General features: G+C 42.6%; 1 protein-coding gene across 1 annotated transcript in view; it reads right to left on the bottom strand.

Moving 5' to 3' along the window:
* magi2 (membrane associated guanylate kinase, WW and PDZ domain containing 2) overlaps nucleotides 1–12,309 on the bottom strand; it is a 215,526-nt gene that overhangs the window by 63,483 nt on the left and 139,734 nt on the right. Inside the window, 2 exon segments of the mRNA XM_022749101.1 lie at nucleotides 3,865–4,075; nucleotides 6,982–7,197. Of these exon segments, the coding sequence (XP_022604822.1) occupies nucleotides 3,865–4,075; nucleotides 6,982–7,197 (427 nt within the window).

The raw sequence follows: 12,309 nt of genomic DNA, 5'->3' as shown, positions 1-12,309 counted from the left end.
GAGAGAGAGAGAGAGAGAGGAGACTTGGCAGAAAGAGAGAAGTAGGTTGGTGGATTCTTAATTCAGCTGGGGAATGATTTCAAAGAGGAGACGATGAGGCTCCCTTGTGTGCCTGCCTCTAAAAAGGTGGGGGGGAGGAAAAAAAACCTCTAGGTTAACAAAATGGCAATCAATACTTTTAATTTGCTTACTGTCTCTCATTAGCAGGCAGAGGAGGAGGGGAGGACGAGTGACAGAAAAAGAGAAAAAGATAGAGGTGGGTGGGGTGGGGGTGAGGGAGTGATGGAAGGGAACAGCTGTGGGCTTGGCAGATTGATCCAGAGCTTTAGACACAGAGCTGGATCTAGATCAGATATGATGATGTGCCAGAGAAACTCGATGCATCTCCACGGCTCGTCTGAAGCTCTGGAGCCACAATGGCCTCCCTTCATGATGATGGAGCGGGGGCGGGGGGGGCGGGGGTGTGTGCAAAGTGCCTACAGTAAAAGAAAGAGGGTGCAGCGAGGAGGTCGGTCTCCTCGTGTCGTCGTTCTTTCCAGTACTTTCAACTTCTTTGTTTTCCCGGAGGAAAACGTCAAACACAAGCAGTGCAGAGGATGCAGGGACGATGCACCGATGACCACGGACAACAACAGTCGGTGGTCAATAACATGAAATATACACATGATAAAGCTGCCTTCTTTCATTCGTTGGCCACTCAGGGGCAGAGGAACAAGCTGAAAACACAATATTGGCATTTTATCACCTTATAAAGTTGTTAAGTTGCCTTTTTACACATCCTGCAGCCCACTGGAGTCGTGTCGCTGTCATGTGAGTAATGTGGGTGCAATATCTGAGACGTTTTCAGGAGGGGATCGCTACAGGATTCATCCTTCAGGGACCATGACTGTTTGTAAAATAATTTCAAGACAATCCATCGAATTGTTGCTGAGACTTTTCAGTCTGGACCAAAAATGTTGAACCGTCCAACGTTGCCCTCCCTGGAGCTAAAAACAGACGACGGAGCAGAAGATAGTGAGAGCAGACGCAGATAAAAGTGAGAGATTAAGGCCCACGCCAAACACTGAGCCAAAATAAAGTGCAGTTCAAGGTAAGGTAAATTCTCTTTGGCTCTGCTTTTGATTCTTTTCCATCAACCCTTCACATTCTGTTTTCCTCTCTTCCTCCTCTGCCTTTCACTCTCTCCCTCTCTTCCTCTTCTTGCCTGTCCTCTGCTGCCTTCTTTTACTATTTATAGTATGAAAATCTACTACTTCTCCCTCTTTCACGCCCTCCCTCTCACCTTCTCTTTTTTCAGCCCTTACTATTTTTAATCACTATCACTCTGCCTTCTTCTCTTCCTCTCCTCAGCCGCCTTCACTACAAGGGCTGCAGGTAAACGAACTGATCTCATATGGAGGCCAATCAAAGGCAAGCATCCTCTTGGCAATCGCTATCACTTTGGCACAGCATCACTTACGCCTAGGAAAAAAAACAAACAAAAAAAAAAAACACTTGAAGCTGCAAATTCAGTGGGCTAACTGCATTAGTTGTGTACTGTGCTTGATGGATGGAGGAGCATGAGGTTTCTCTGTTTGGGGGAGGAGACATATGGTGATTCGTCTGCAAAGGAGGGAATTAAAAGTCTGCCTGTGTGGCTAATAGACATGAAGAGGCAACATGTGCCTGGCTGCATGACAGCACCACCTCATTTCTTAGTCTGGTGTTGCTGTGCAGCTCCTGGCAGCTGATGATGCGTTCAAGCGCACTGGGGTTCACTGGATGCTGTGGAGAAATTTAGCCTAATAACTGGAATGATTAAATGATGTAATAAAAAAAACTTTTGTAATAGAAAATAATTGCCTCTCATTAGTTGATGGTATTGAACCGGTGTCCACCTGCGTGCACATACAATTCCCTCCACAATACTAGAGAAACACACACAGAAACTCCATCATTCTGATGTAATGAAGACTCACCTCTGTGGATTTACTGCAGCTGTAAAAAGCTAACAACTCCAATGAATTAAACTTAGGGGCTGTATAACAGAGTTCTGTGTAGCAAAGTATTTCTCGAAATCTCATTAAACCACCAAGCATCAATTATGGTCCCGGTGTGAGTTAGTGTATGTACAGGAGGGAACGTACAGGAGTGCATTTAGATGTTATGCAGCCCTAATCTAGTTACTCGGGCGTTCGATAAATCTATTATAGGAAGAAGGCTGAACATACAAACTTACAAGATGTTCTCATTTTTACTATAATAATAATTATCATTTTGTATTTTGCACGTGTTTCGTATTCCCCTATTTATCTATTTATTTCCCCTATATACAATAAATAATTGATCGCAAAAAAGAAATGACCAGATGTTAAGCGATCTTCTTAGCAGAAAAAAGACGTCGAGCAGATGTAAAGTGACAAAAAAACAGAATTTAATCCGACAGAGATAGACGTCTTCCATTAAAGTCAATAAAAATGTGAGAGTCTTCAAAGACAGATATGATCTGTAAGGTGAGGCTCACACGTACGGGGGGAGCTGACCTTCCACTGCTGCAGGTTAGCTAATCTGTTAGCATGTTTGCTACCAGTCATACAAGCTCCTAATTTTACTATAGTTTATTTCAGTGTGAACTGGTATTTGAAAATGATGCGTCGCTGAGCTGTTCATGGTCTGATGTTGGTGGAAATCTGACCCACACATGAAAGAACTGAAGCGAAAACTCTGCGATAAAATAACTGTAATGCAGAAAAGTTTTTCAAATCTGATTAACTGGATGTTACATTTGTATGAACATGTATTAACAGAGGTCAAAATGTGCAGGTTAATTAAGTTTTACTTTTGAGGCACATACGTGTGATTCAGTACGAGTAGACGAGCCAGCAAGTCCTCTGAAGACTAGTCCTCCAATGCCTTCACTGGTCTCCATTAGTCATGAGATACTTGCAGCCCCCCAAGAGTCTCCTCAATAAAAACAATGTAAGAGTTAAAGATGGTGCTGTGATCCTTTCTTTCTCCTCAACAGGAGTGCTGGTCAGCAGCAGTGCGCTCACTGTGGCTACTGGTAGCTGGAAGATGTATTAATGAGGCCTCTACAATATCGGTCAAATGTTTTAGAGCACCACTATTTTTCCAGTTTTTATTGAAATTTCTGCTGTTCAAGTCCAGTGAATAACCTTAAATGGTACAAAGGTAAGCTGAAGGTGAGGCCAAGGTAAAATATAAATAAATAAAATGTCACCAATTTCATAGAAAACTGGCTTTTTCAGGGATGAAGAAACTGATCAACTTCCAGTTTTCCTGCAGCGATAGAAGTACGTAAATGAAGCAGTGAAAGTTAATGCATATGTATATTGCAACCAGCATGATGAGGAAAAGATAAGTAAGAAAGGACGACGAGCTGGTTGGTCAGAGGTTCATCCTGCAGGAAGTCAACGACCCCAGAACATTAGAAGAAAAGAACCAGATGGCTTCACATGATGGAAGAGCAGAACAGACTCCAGACTTAAACCCCGTGCAGCTGGTTTGGGATGAACTGGACAGAAGGTGAAAGCAAAGGAACCTTAAGGTGCAACACATGTGACGACGTTTCCAAACAAGTTTTCAGTTCCACTGTAGGAAGAACATCACGAGTGAGTTCGGCTGCTGAATGAGACAAAGGTTTCAGTGGCAGCTGGAAGAATGGAGGTGACCAGTACTGTTGCTGTATTGCTGCAATGTTCCTTACTTTTGAAGTACATCTTTTCTTGTTACTTTTAACTGCACTGAAGTTGCTTTTTTCCCAACTTTTAAAACTTTGAAAAAGATTGCTTACCATCTGGCAAAACATTCATTTTGAGGGAATCTCTGAGAGACACAACTGTCAGAGTTAGATGTAACACTTACTCTATGAAGTAGACCTCTCCTTTCTCTGTGTAAGCCATCTCCCAGTTGTCTGGCAGGGGCCCTAGCTCGTCGTTCTCCTCCGGTTTGGGTACTGTAGTCTTTGGGGACTGTCCGTCGTCTTTGTGCGCCTCAGTGGTAGCCTCTGCTGGGTTGCTCTGCGGGGCGATGTCCCCCGAAGCGTCTGTGCTCTTGTCCTCATGCTCGCTCGACTCTGAGGTGACAACAGGGTAAGAAGAGTCAGGCACGACATTATCGCTGGGGGAGGTGAGGGGGGACGGGGAGAGTCAAAGACAGGGGAGGTGAAGCGAGGAAAAAGAGATGTAGGAGGCTGGGGGAAGAGATTGATTGAGACTCAGGGTTGGGGTGGAGGCAGGGAAAAAAAAGTGCAGTGATTAGAAAAAGGTGAGGGCGAGCAGTGACTCAGGAAAAAGATGAGTGAGGTGAAGGGAAGAAAGGGAATGACTGAGGTTAACAAGACAGAAAGACGAATAAAGCAGAGGAGACATTAGAGACTGAGAGAAGCAGGCTGTGGTGCCCTAGTTTGACTTGTGGCAGTGTGTAAATGTGCTAAAGAGTGAGAAAAATGGTGTGTATGGAAGAAAAAGAGAAGGAAATTGCAAGTGTGTGCACTTCCCAGAGGAGAGAGCTGGTGGAGGGAAGTGGAGAGGGGACAAATGAGAGCAGGGGATTGAGTGATAATCTATGGGAGGGAAAGAGCTAGGCAGCTATCTGCTTAGATCACAGAGCCTGCTGTGCTCTATTGATTCCCCTTCAGCTCTCCTGGTCAGCCCACACTCTGTCCGTCTGCACAGACAAAACTCCCCCTGAGCTGAGAGCAGCAGCCCACTTTAACAGCCAACATGGTTTACTGAGCAGCGCAGAGCCTGGAGTTATCGAGCATCTCAACGCCACCCGATCGCAATCAGTTAAAAATGTTTCCTGTGCCTGTGTTTTCGTCTGTCGTCTGCATCATTCAGAGTGGATGTAGATATCAAATATACATTGTGATGGTTCCCGGATACTTTTAAACCAGAGCCTAAAATCTTTAGACAGATCCTCGCTAGTTCTTCCTAAATCGACCAAATGACTTACAGCGGTTTTGTCTTTGCCATTACGACTGTGGCGACTGTGGCGTCCCCTAAAATCTTTTAGTTTTATCACCTTGATAGATCATGACTTTTCCTAATTGTATAATTTCCATACGCTCTATATCTGTGATGGGTGTAGATAAGAGCTCTACGCACCACCTCCCCTCACAAATCCCAAATAAGTCTGTTAAAATGTATGTTAGTGGAGTTTTATGACAGTTTGCTCTCCGAGGTCCAACACGGAGTTAAACCTTTGTCATCAAATGTTCAGTCTCAGTTCGTGGCACAGTGAAGCCTGAACACGTCAAAAAGAATTTAAATGAAAAAAGAAAAATTGATTTTGTAATTACGATTTCTATTTTTACACATGCAGCGGTGAGGAAGTAATGCCGATGTCAAAAGAACACAAAAGTTAAATAACCTGCAAAAATCCAATTTCATTACTTCTTTTATGAGCTTCATGTAATTGTATTTTATTTTGTTGTGCCTTTTAATTACTTTTATTTATTTAATTAGTTCATTACTTTAATACATTTTATTTTATGTTTTCCTTTTATATTCATGATGTCTTTTTTTTAAATCTGATTTCTTACAAGTAAAATACTTCTTTATGACTCTTACCCATAAAGCACTTTGTAAACGTTAAGAAAAGTGTTGTATAATGTGTATAAAGTTATTGTTACAGCTGACATTTTATCTTATTTTTTACATTTAAAACATATCTTACTTTTTCATTTCTTGCATTTAATGTAGAATTTTGTCTTTTTTTCTTTCCTCTTATCCTGTGAAGAAATCAAGGATGTTATGAAAACAACATTTTAAAGTAATTATTGTTCTACAGGATGAAATCTGTCGTCTGAGGAGTTTATGTAGGGATGTATTTCTGTCGCAAATGAAGAATCCTACCTTGTTTGAGCTCCTTGTGATAGGAAAACCAAAATCTCATCCTCTTACCAATCCTCCTTTCTCAAAGCACCACAGCTCCTTAAAGGTTGTACAAATGTCCAAAAAATAGTAAATCGTGTATGAAAGTAACTGCAGGCACTAACTGGGATCAGTAACTCAAGTTTCCGTGCTGCTATGTGTGGTGCCGTGCTGCGAGAGACTCGACTATCCTCAGGCCATAAAACCAGCTTAGAAAGTCACAGGACCCGAGCATGGTTTTGGATTTGGAATCACAAAAATCAAACTCATAATGCCTCTTTTATGATTGTCCTTTCATGTGACCATGGGATGCATTCAAAAGGGTCTGTGTGTGTGTAAGCATGTGTAAGTGTGTTTGGAAATATGTGCATATTTGGATGTCTAGACATTGCACACAGTGAGAGGCATGTTCAAATGTGTCTTGGTTTCTCAGCTGCTAAAGGCAAAACTTAAGAAATGTCTTTGTGCACTACTTCATGAATAAGAACAGCCTCAAGAGGTTTGGCCTTATTTTGTGCTATGTTAAATGTCACTTCTGCCTGTTTTCAGAATTTGGAGAGAATGTAACGTGAGTTTGGACGGGGCTGATTCTCAGTGAGAGAACACTTAAAAAATGTCTTTGTTGATCTTTCAGAGCCTGCAGGCTTGTGTTGTGCGTGTGTATGCCCTCTGGCTATCTGGGCTGAGACACTGCTTAATAATGATACCTAATGAATGATATCAGGTTCTAGAGAGGAACGGCGTTAATACTTCAATCATCACCACTTTGCATTGAAGAGGAAATCTCTGACTGTGAGAGCGAATTACAATTAACAGTTTACACATCAGGTCATTAAACTGCATATGAAGATGTCTATGTAACCAATTAAAAGTGATTATCTGCCATAAAATAATTTCCCAAGAAATGCATGTTGAACCAATCTGTTATTGTCTCTGTTGCTAGGCAACCACCCTAGAAGAGACTGCTGCTATGACTTAAACAAAACCATCAAACTCCTGCGGATCAGCCTGACCCGGAGCGTGACCTCAAACCTCGCTGTCACGGCGAGGCTTCTGGCTCAAGCGACCTCTGTCTGTGTCTGTGGAGGTTGCTGTCGGGGCTGACCTGGGGTGACAGCAACGCCGTTGCCGTTGACGACGGGTCTCTCCTCCTCCTCCTCCTCGGGGGGCTCGATGCTGGCTTTCTCCATGTTGCTGACCGACTTGTTACGCTTCCTCTTGCCCTCAGAGCTGGGTCTGGCGCCCGGGAGCAGCTGGTCCGTTACATTTAGTAGCAGAGCGCTGGGCTCGGCCGGAGGCTTCGGGGTGCCGTAAAAGTTATCTGGAGCGGGGAGGAGGGAGAGGTGGGAGACATTTAGACCAAAGTCATTTTTATATGATAAATACTTACATCTTATACTTTGAGCTGTGCTAGCAGCATGGCTGTAGGCCTGATGATGTCTGTCTGTAGGTTGTCGATCCACCAGTGTCGTCCAAACTTAAAATATCTCAACAACCATCGGAAGGATTACCACGACATACGTACAGATATTCATGGTCCCCAGAGGTTTGAATCTTAATGTCTTTGCTGATGCTCCGACTTTTTCTTGAGCAGCACAATGAGGTGGAGAGTTTTGGTTTTGAGTGAATTATTAATTTGCTACAGATATTCAAGGTCCCTTGAGGATGAACTATAATTATTTTTATGATCTTTTGACGTCACCATTAGAACATTTAAATGATTATTTTTCTCCTCTACAAATACCTACAAAACTAATGACCGAGGTGTACTTTGTGCCAGTTGGTGAACATGATACCTGCTTAACATCAGCATGTTAGCATACTAATGTTAGCACTTAACTCAAAGCAGCACTATGGCTGAGTACAGCCCCAAACTAGCACAGTCAACCCCAAGAGGGAGCAAGGACATAAAGATTTCTGAATAAAATCTACATTTCTGTTGAACTTTAATAAATGAGAACACAGCAATAAAGCTAAATTCAATGTAGACAATGTAAATGTAAAGAGAGAGAGAGAGTGGCAGAGTGAAGAAAAGCAAAGAGGCCAAGAAAGTGAGGATGAGAGATGTGGGAACAGTGGGTTTAAAGACACCGGTGCAGCCTCCACAGGGAGGGTGAGGTCCTCTGTGCACCTGACATCCTGCTGCATATCGAAACCAGCTGATCCGTGAGCGCACGAGCTGTGGTCTCAGCATCACATCATGTCTTACAATATTACAAGTTAAAGGAGCAACACGAATCTGCAAACACAAGCTCACACCTCATCCTAAACTAATTTCTCCAGTTTTTTTAAGGGGGAAATTTATTGTTGCCAAACTCGTCCATCTTTTCATCTGCACATCAGTCACATATCAGACTGTGCCCGGATTTCCCTGGCACGCTGAATGACTGTGCATTTCTGCATGGCTCGGATCGAATAATCACCACATCTCTCTCTAAGTTTGGGTCTCTGGTCAGAGCCAACTACCCACCTCTGGGAACTGCAGTTTTTCACTTGGCTCTGACTCAGCAGCCCCTTCCTCGCTTCTTCTGTGTTGATTTTACATTTTCACCGTCTTTCAGTTTGTCTGCTGGCAGCAGCCAAGTCCCTCCGACAGCCTCCATCAGTCATTGTGAAAACCTCATAACTTCTTGTTTAGGGATTACAATTTTTTTTTTTTTTTTTTTTACTTTAAGGGTTACTGTCAAGAATTTCTTTCGGGGACTTATCTGGTCCGAAGGGAGAAAATGATTTTTAAAAAACGCTGCCAGTGAAATGTGTGGAATAATGCAGTAAGTGTTGAGCTTTTAAAATGTCATTTTTCACAACAGAAATAAATAAATTCACATCTGTTGCATTGCAGTAGCATCAGAAATCTCAGCAGTAGATATCTTAAAACCTGACCAAATAAAACTGACTCTGGCCCTGTTTAGATCTGGTATTAAAGGTGCTAAATTGTATAAGGAGAGATTTCATGTCTTCTTTGATTATAGATCAGGTCTAGGTTCTATATTAACACTGTGAAAGTATCAAAGAGCTTAGTTCACAGAGAAATGCACACAGCCCGTATTCAGAAACTGAGCCTTAAAACGAGCTGTTGGGACTTTTGTAACTTTGTGATGTCACAGCAAAGCAGTCATCGCCCTCAGCCACGCCCCAAGCCCAGAGAGAGGAGATGTAAAACTACATTGCGAATGTTTTTGGTACTTTAAACCACAAACACATCTTCTTATGGATCAATACTTCACATAAAACACAGGAAAAGTATAAAATATTCGATCCAAGCTCAAACTACAGGTGTGAACGCACCTAAGACGCATTGAGGACGCATTTGAGATACGATCACTCAGACCATATTCGGAGGTGGTCTACTAAACTGGCATCCTCTGCCACAGTCTAACTAGTCCTGCCACAGGTTTCATAATAAACCAAAAATATTTTACTATTTCAAATGGATAAAACCTTATTTCACTGCAGAGCTGTGAGCGGTGCACGGACCTGTCTGTTAAACAAGCTAAAAACAATGTGTATCTTGCATATAGAGCAGGGAAGGGAGATCTGATCACAAGTGGTCACTGAAGACGGACGTGGAGACGCATTTTAAAGGCAGGTGTGAACTGACATACTTAGAGCTGACCACTTGTGATTGCATCGCCTGAGACGCATGTTAATGCCAGGTCTCGACCAGGACCTAAATGTGCATGGAGTTAAGTTTGTGCGTTAGGGGTGAACCACGCTTTCAAATTGAGAGGTTACACGCTCCTCTGCGGTTCGAGGAGGATAAAAAAATTCTTCAAAGTCAAGTGAAATAACTGCAGAAGATACTGTTGTCAAGTCGAACACTAGACTGTTATTTTTAACTTCTGAAATCTGACATTTTGGAGAGGGTTTTTCATATAACAACGGCAAATTCTTTTGTGCTTGAAACACAGATGCTGGAGCGAGTTGTCGAATCGTGTTGGTCCAATGTCTGAGAGATTTTTTTTTTTTTTTTTATAGAAAAGATCAGACACCGCTTTCTCTCTGAGGCTTTCTTAAACCCGAGCTTGAACGACAGCTGAAGATCTTTGTGGTTACAGCCGTGGCACAGAACAGGACATCAGCCGTAGTTTAGGTTAAGGTTTGCTGTTAGATTAGCTTATAGCTCCTCTGCTCCACTCCAGTGTCCCCGGCAGAACGATCAGACATTAGAGGACGTCGTGTGTGAAAATCCACAGAGATTATTTCATTGCACAAGGCTTGAGCATTAGAGACAAACTCCAGCACTGACTGCCAGGGAACAAGCAGAATGGCCAAAGAGATTTAAAAAAAACATAAGTTGGTGTCTTCTTCTTCCACGTTGTAGAGACCTATTGAAAAATCATGTTCACATTCTGGGGAACATGAGCACTGCGATGAAAAATGGAGGAGAGTAGCTGTGTAAAGATTAGGACGACTGTCGGGATTAGAGCCCCCCAAACCACAGACACAAATCCTGAAGCCTTAACGAGCTGGAGATTTGTCTCTGAGAGGAAAATGCGCTCCCTGTGTGAACTTAAATAACCTGCAGCATCACACAAACCTGGACTTTGAAGTTTGATTAAGTTGTGGAATTGGTGTGGCGTCAGACGGTCGCACCGATTTCAGACGACAGTCTCACCTACATGCTGATAAGACTGTCTTAAGAAAGAGAAATGAAAGACTCAATTAACGAATTCCTAAAACTAACTCTGAGAAAGACGAGACTGTCAGAAAACATGCCAGAGAATGATTAAAATGAGCATTTCCAAGCATATTTTGTTTGATGGCTTTATGGAGGACATTATTTTGGGCTTTTACGTCTCTGGATGTGAAAGTCCTTTTCATTTTCCTGCATAGACAATAATGACACAAGTCTGAAGCTGATACTGATGTTAAAGAAAATTAGGGTACATCCTGAAATACATAAGAGTCAAGTTAATATATATATATTTTTTAAAGTTAAACATTTCTGGGGGCTTTTTTTGACTTTATTTTGATAATACCAGCTGACTTGTTAGCCTGATTGATCGGTCGGACTCTGTAGACAATGAGAGCACATCTGCTTCTTTGATAAAACCATGTAAGAGTGACGACATAAAAACTTAACAACACTGCTTCCCTTTGTGCACTGGTAAAAAAAACAAAAAAACATCCAATCACCAAGCTGCAAAGATGTTGCCATGTAGAATAGTGCCAGATAAATTCAGCAACTATGGTGCAGTGTTTGGTTCTGTTTTGTTCATATTTTCTAATTTTCTATAGCAGTGGCAGCTGAAGTTTTATTTTGAAACGACTGGTCCAGAGGGCAGATCTGGCCCGTGTGATAATTTCACGAGACCCCTCCCCACGTATTTGGAATTCACTATTAAATCCAGTATTATGTTTTTATGTTTCCAATTCAGTTTCTCTTCTTTCTACATGTAACAGCCTAACAGCCTTCAACTAACAGCCTTCAACTAACAGCCTTCAACTAACAGCCTGACCTGGAGCGGAGACAGATTCAACAGGGAAGAGAGTGATTCGTTTTTTTTTTTTTGTGCATATCCAATTTTAATATGACTGCTAATCAGAGATGACTAACAGTTCCTCCCACTTATTTATTTCCGGCGTTTTCTTAAACAGAGCTGCAAACACTGAGAAGTTAGGAGTTCATTGTCTTTCTCTCGGAGCGGGAACCTCTGACAGCCTTCCATTTAAATTTCATCCCATCTCCTTTTCTTCCACATCTAATTGGCCATTAAATGATTAAAATATATAAAAACGCTGAACGATGGCCGAGCGACCACGCAGAAGAAACTCCGTCTCCCTCTCCCCCGTGGAGAGCAGCTCCCATCGGCGAGAGGATCTAACATTGCTTCTGGCAACCGACCGTTAAATTGGCCATCTGCAATTTTTTTTTTCCCCCTCCTCCTCCCTGCAACGGTGGCGGGCCGACAGAGACTGGAGTCAGGTGGGAGAGGAGAAAGTTAGCTGCTATGTGTTATCTATATAATAACAGGGGTCTCCTGAGTGTTTGGGGGGTGGGGGTGGTGGTGGTGGGGGTGGGAGTGTCCGGGCAAAGCAGGAGCTGTTTTAAAATCCATGCCTCAGGCCTGTCTGACCACAGCAGAGAGAGGATAGAGAGTGTCTGTTTGTTTTGATTAGGCAACTGAGCAGCTACTGCAGCTCACACTCAGGACTGAGCCAAGAGAGTCAACATGAAGGTACTGCATGAATGTATATATATATATATATATATATATGTATGTATGTATGTGTGTGTGTGTGTGTGTGTGTGTGTGTGTGTGTGTGTGTGTGCACGCGCACGCTGGCGTCTCTTCATTCAGAATTTACAGAAGATTCCTCTCACTGTCCTTCATGAGTGATGACATTCCTGTCTCTGCAAAGCCAAAAGATGGATGGATGGCATACTTGTGAGTGTGAGTGTGTGTGTGTGTGTGTGTGTGTGTGTGTG

The sequence above is a fragment of the Seriola dumerili genome, unplaced genomic scaffold, assembly GCF_002260705.1.
Source record: "Seriola dumerili isolate Sdu_G_001 unplaced genomic scaffold, Sdu_1.0 BDQW01000138.1, whole genome shotgun sequence".
In the NCBI taxonomy this organism is placed as follows: Eukaryota; Metazoa; Chordata; class Actinopteri; order Carangiformes; family Carangidae; genus Seriola; species Seriola dumerili.
Note: the sequence above shows the minus strand (reverse complement) of the source record. Positions and strands in the feature narration are given on the sequence as shown.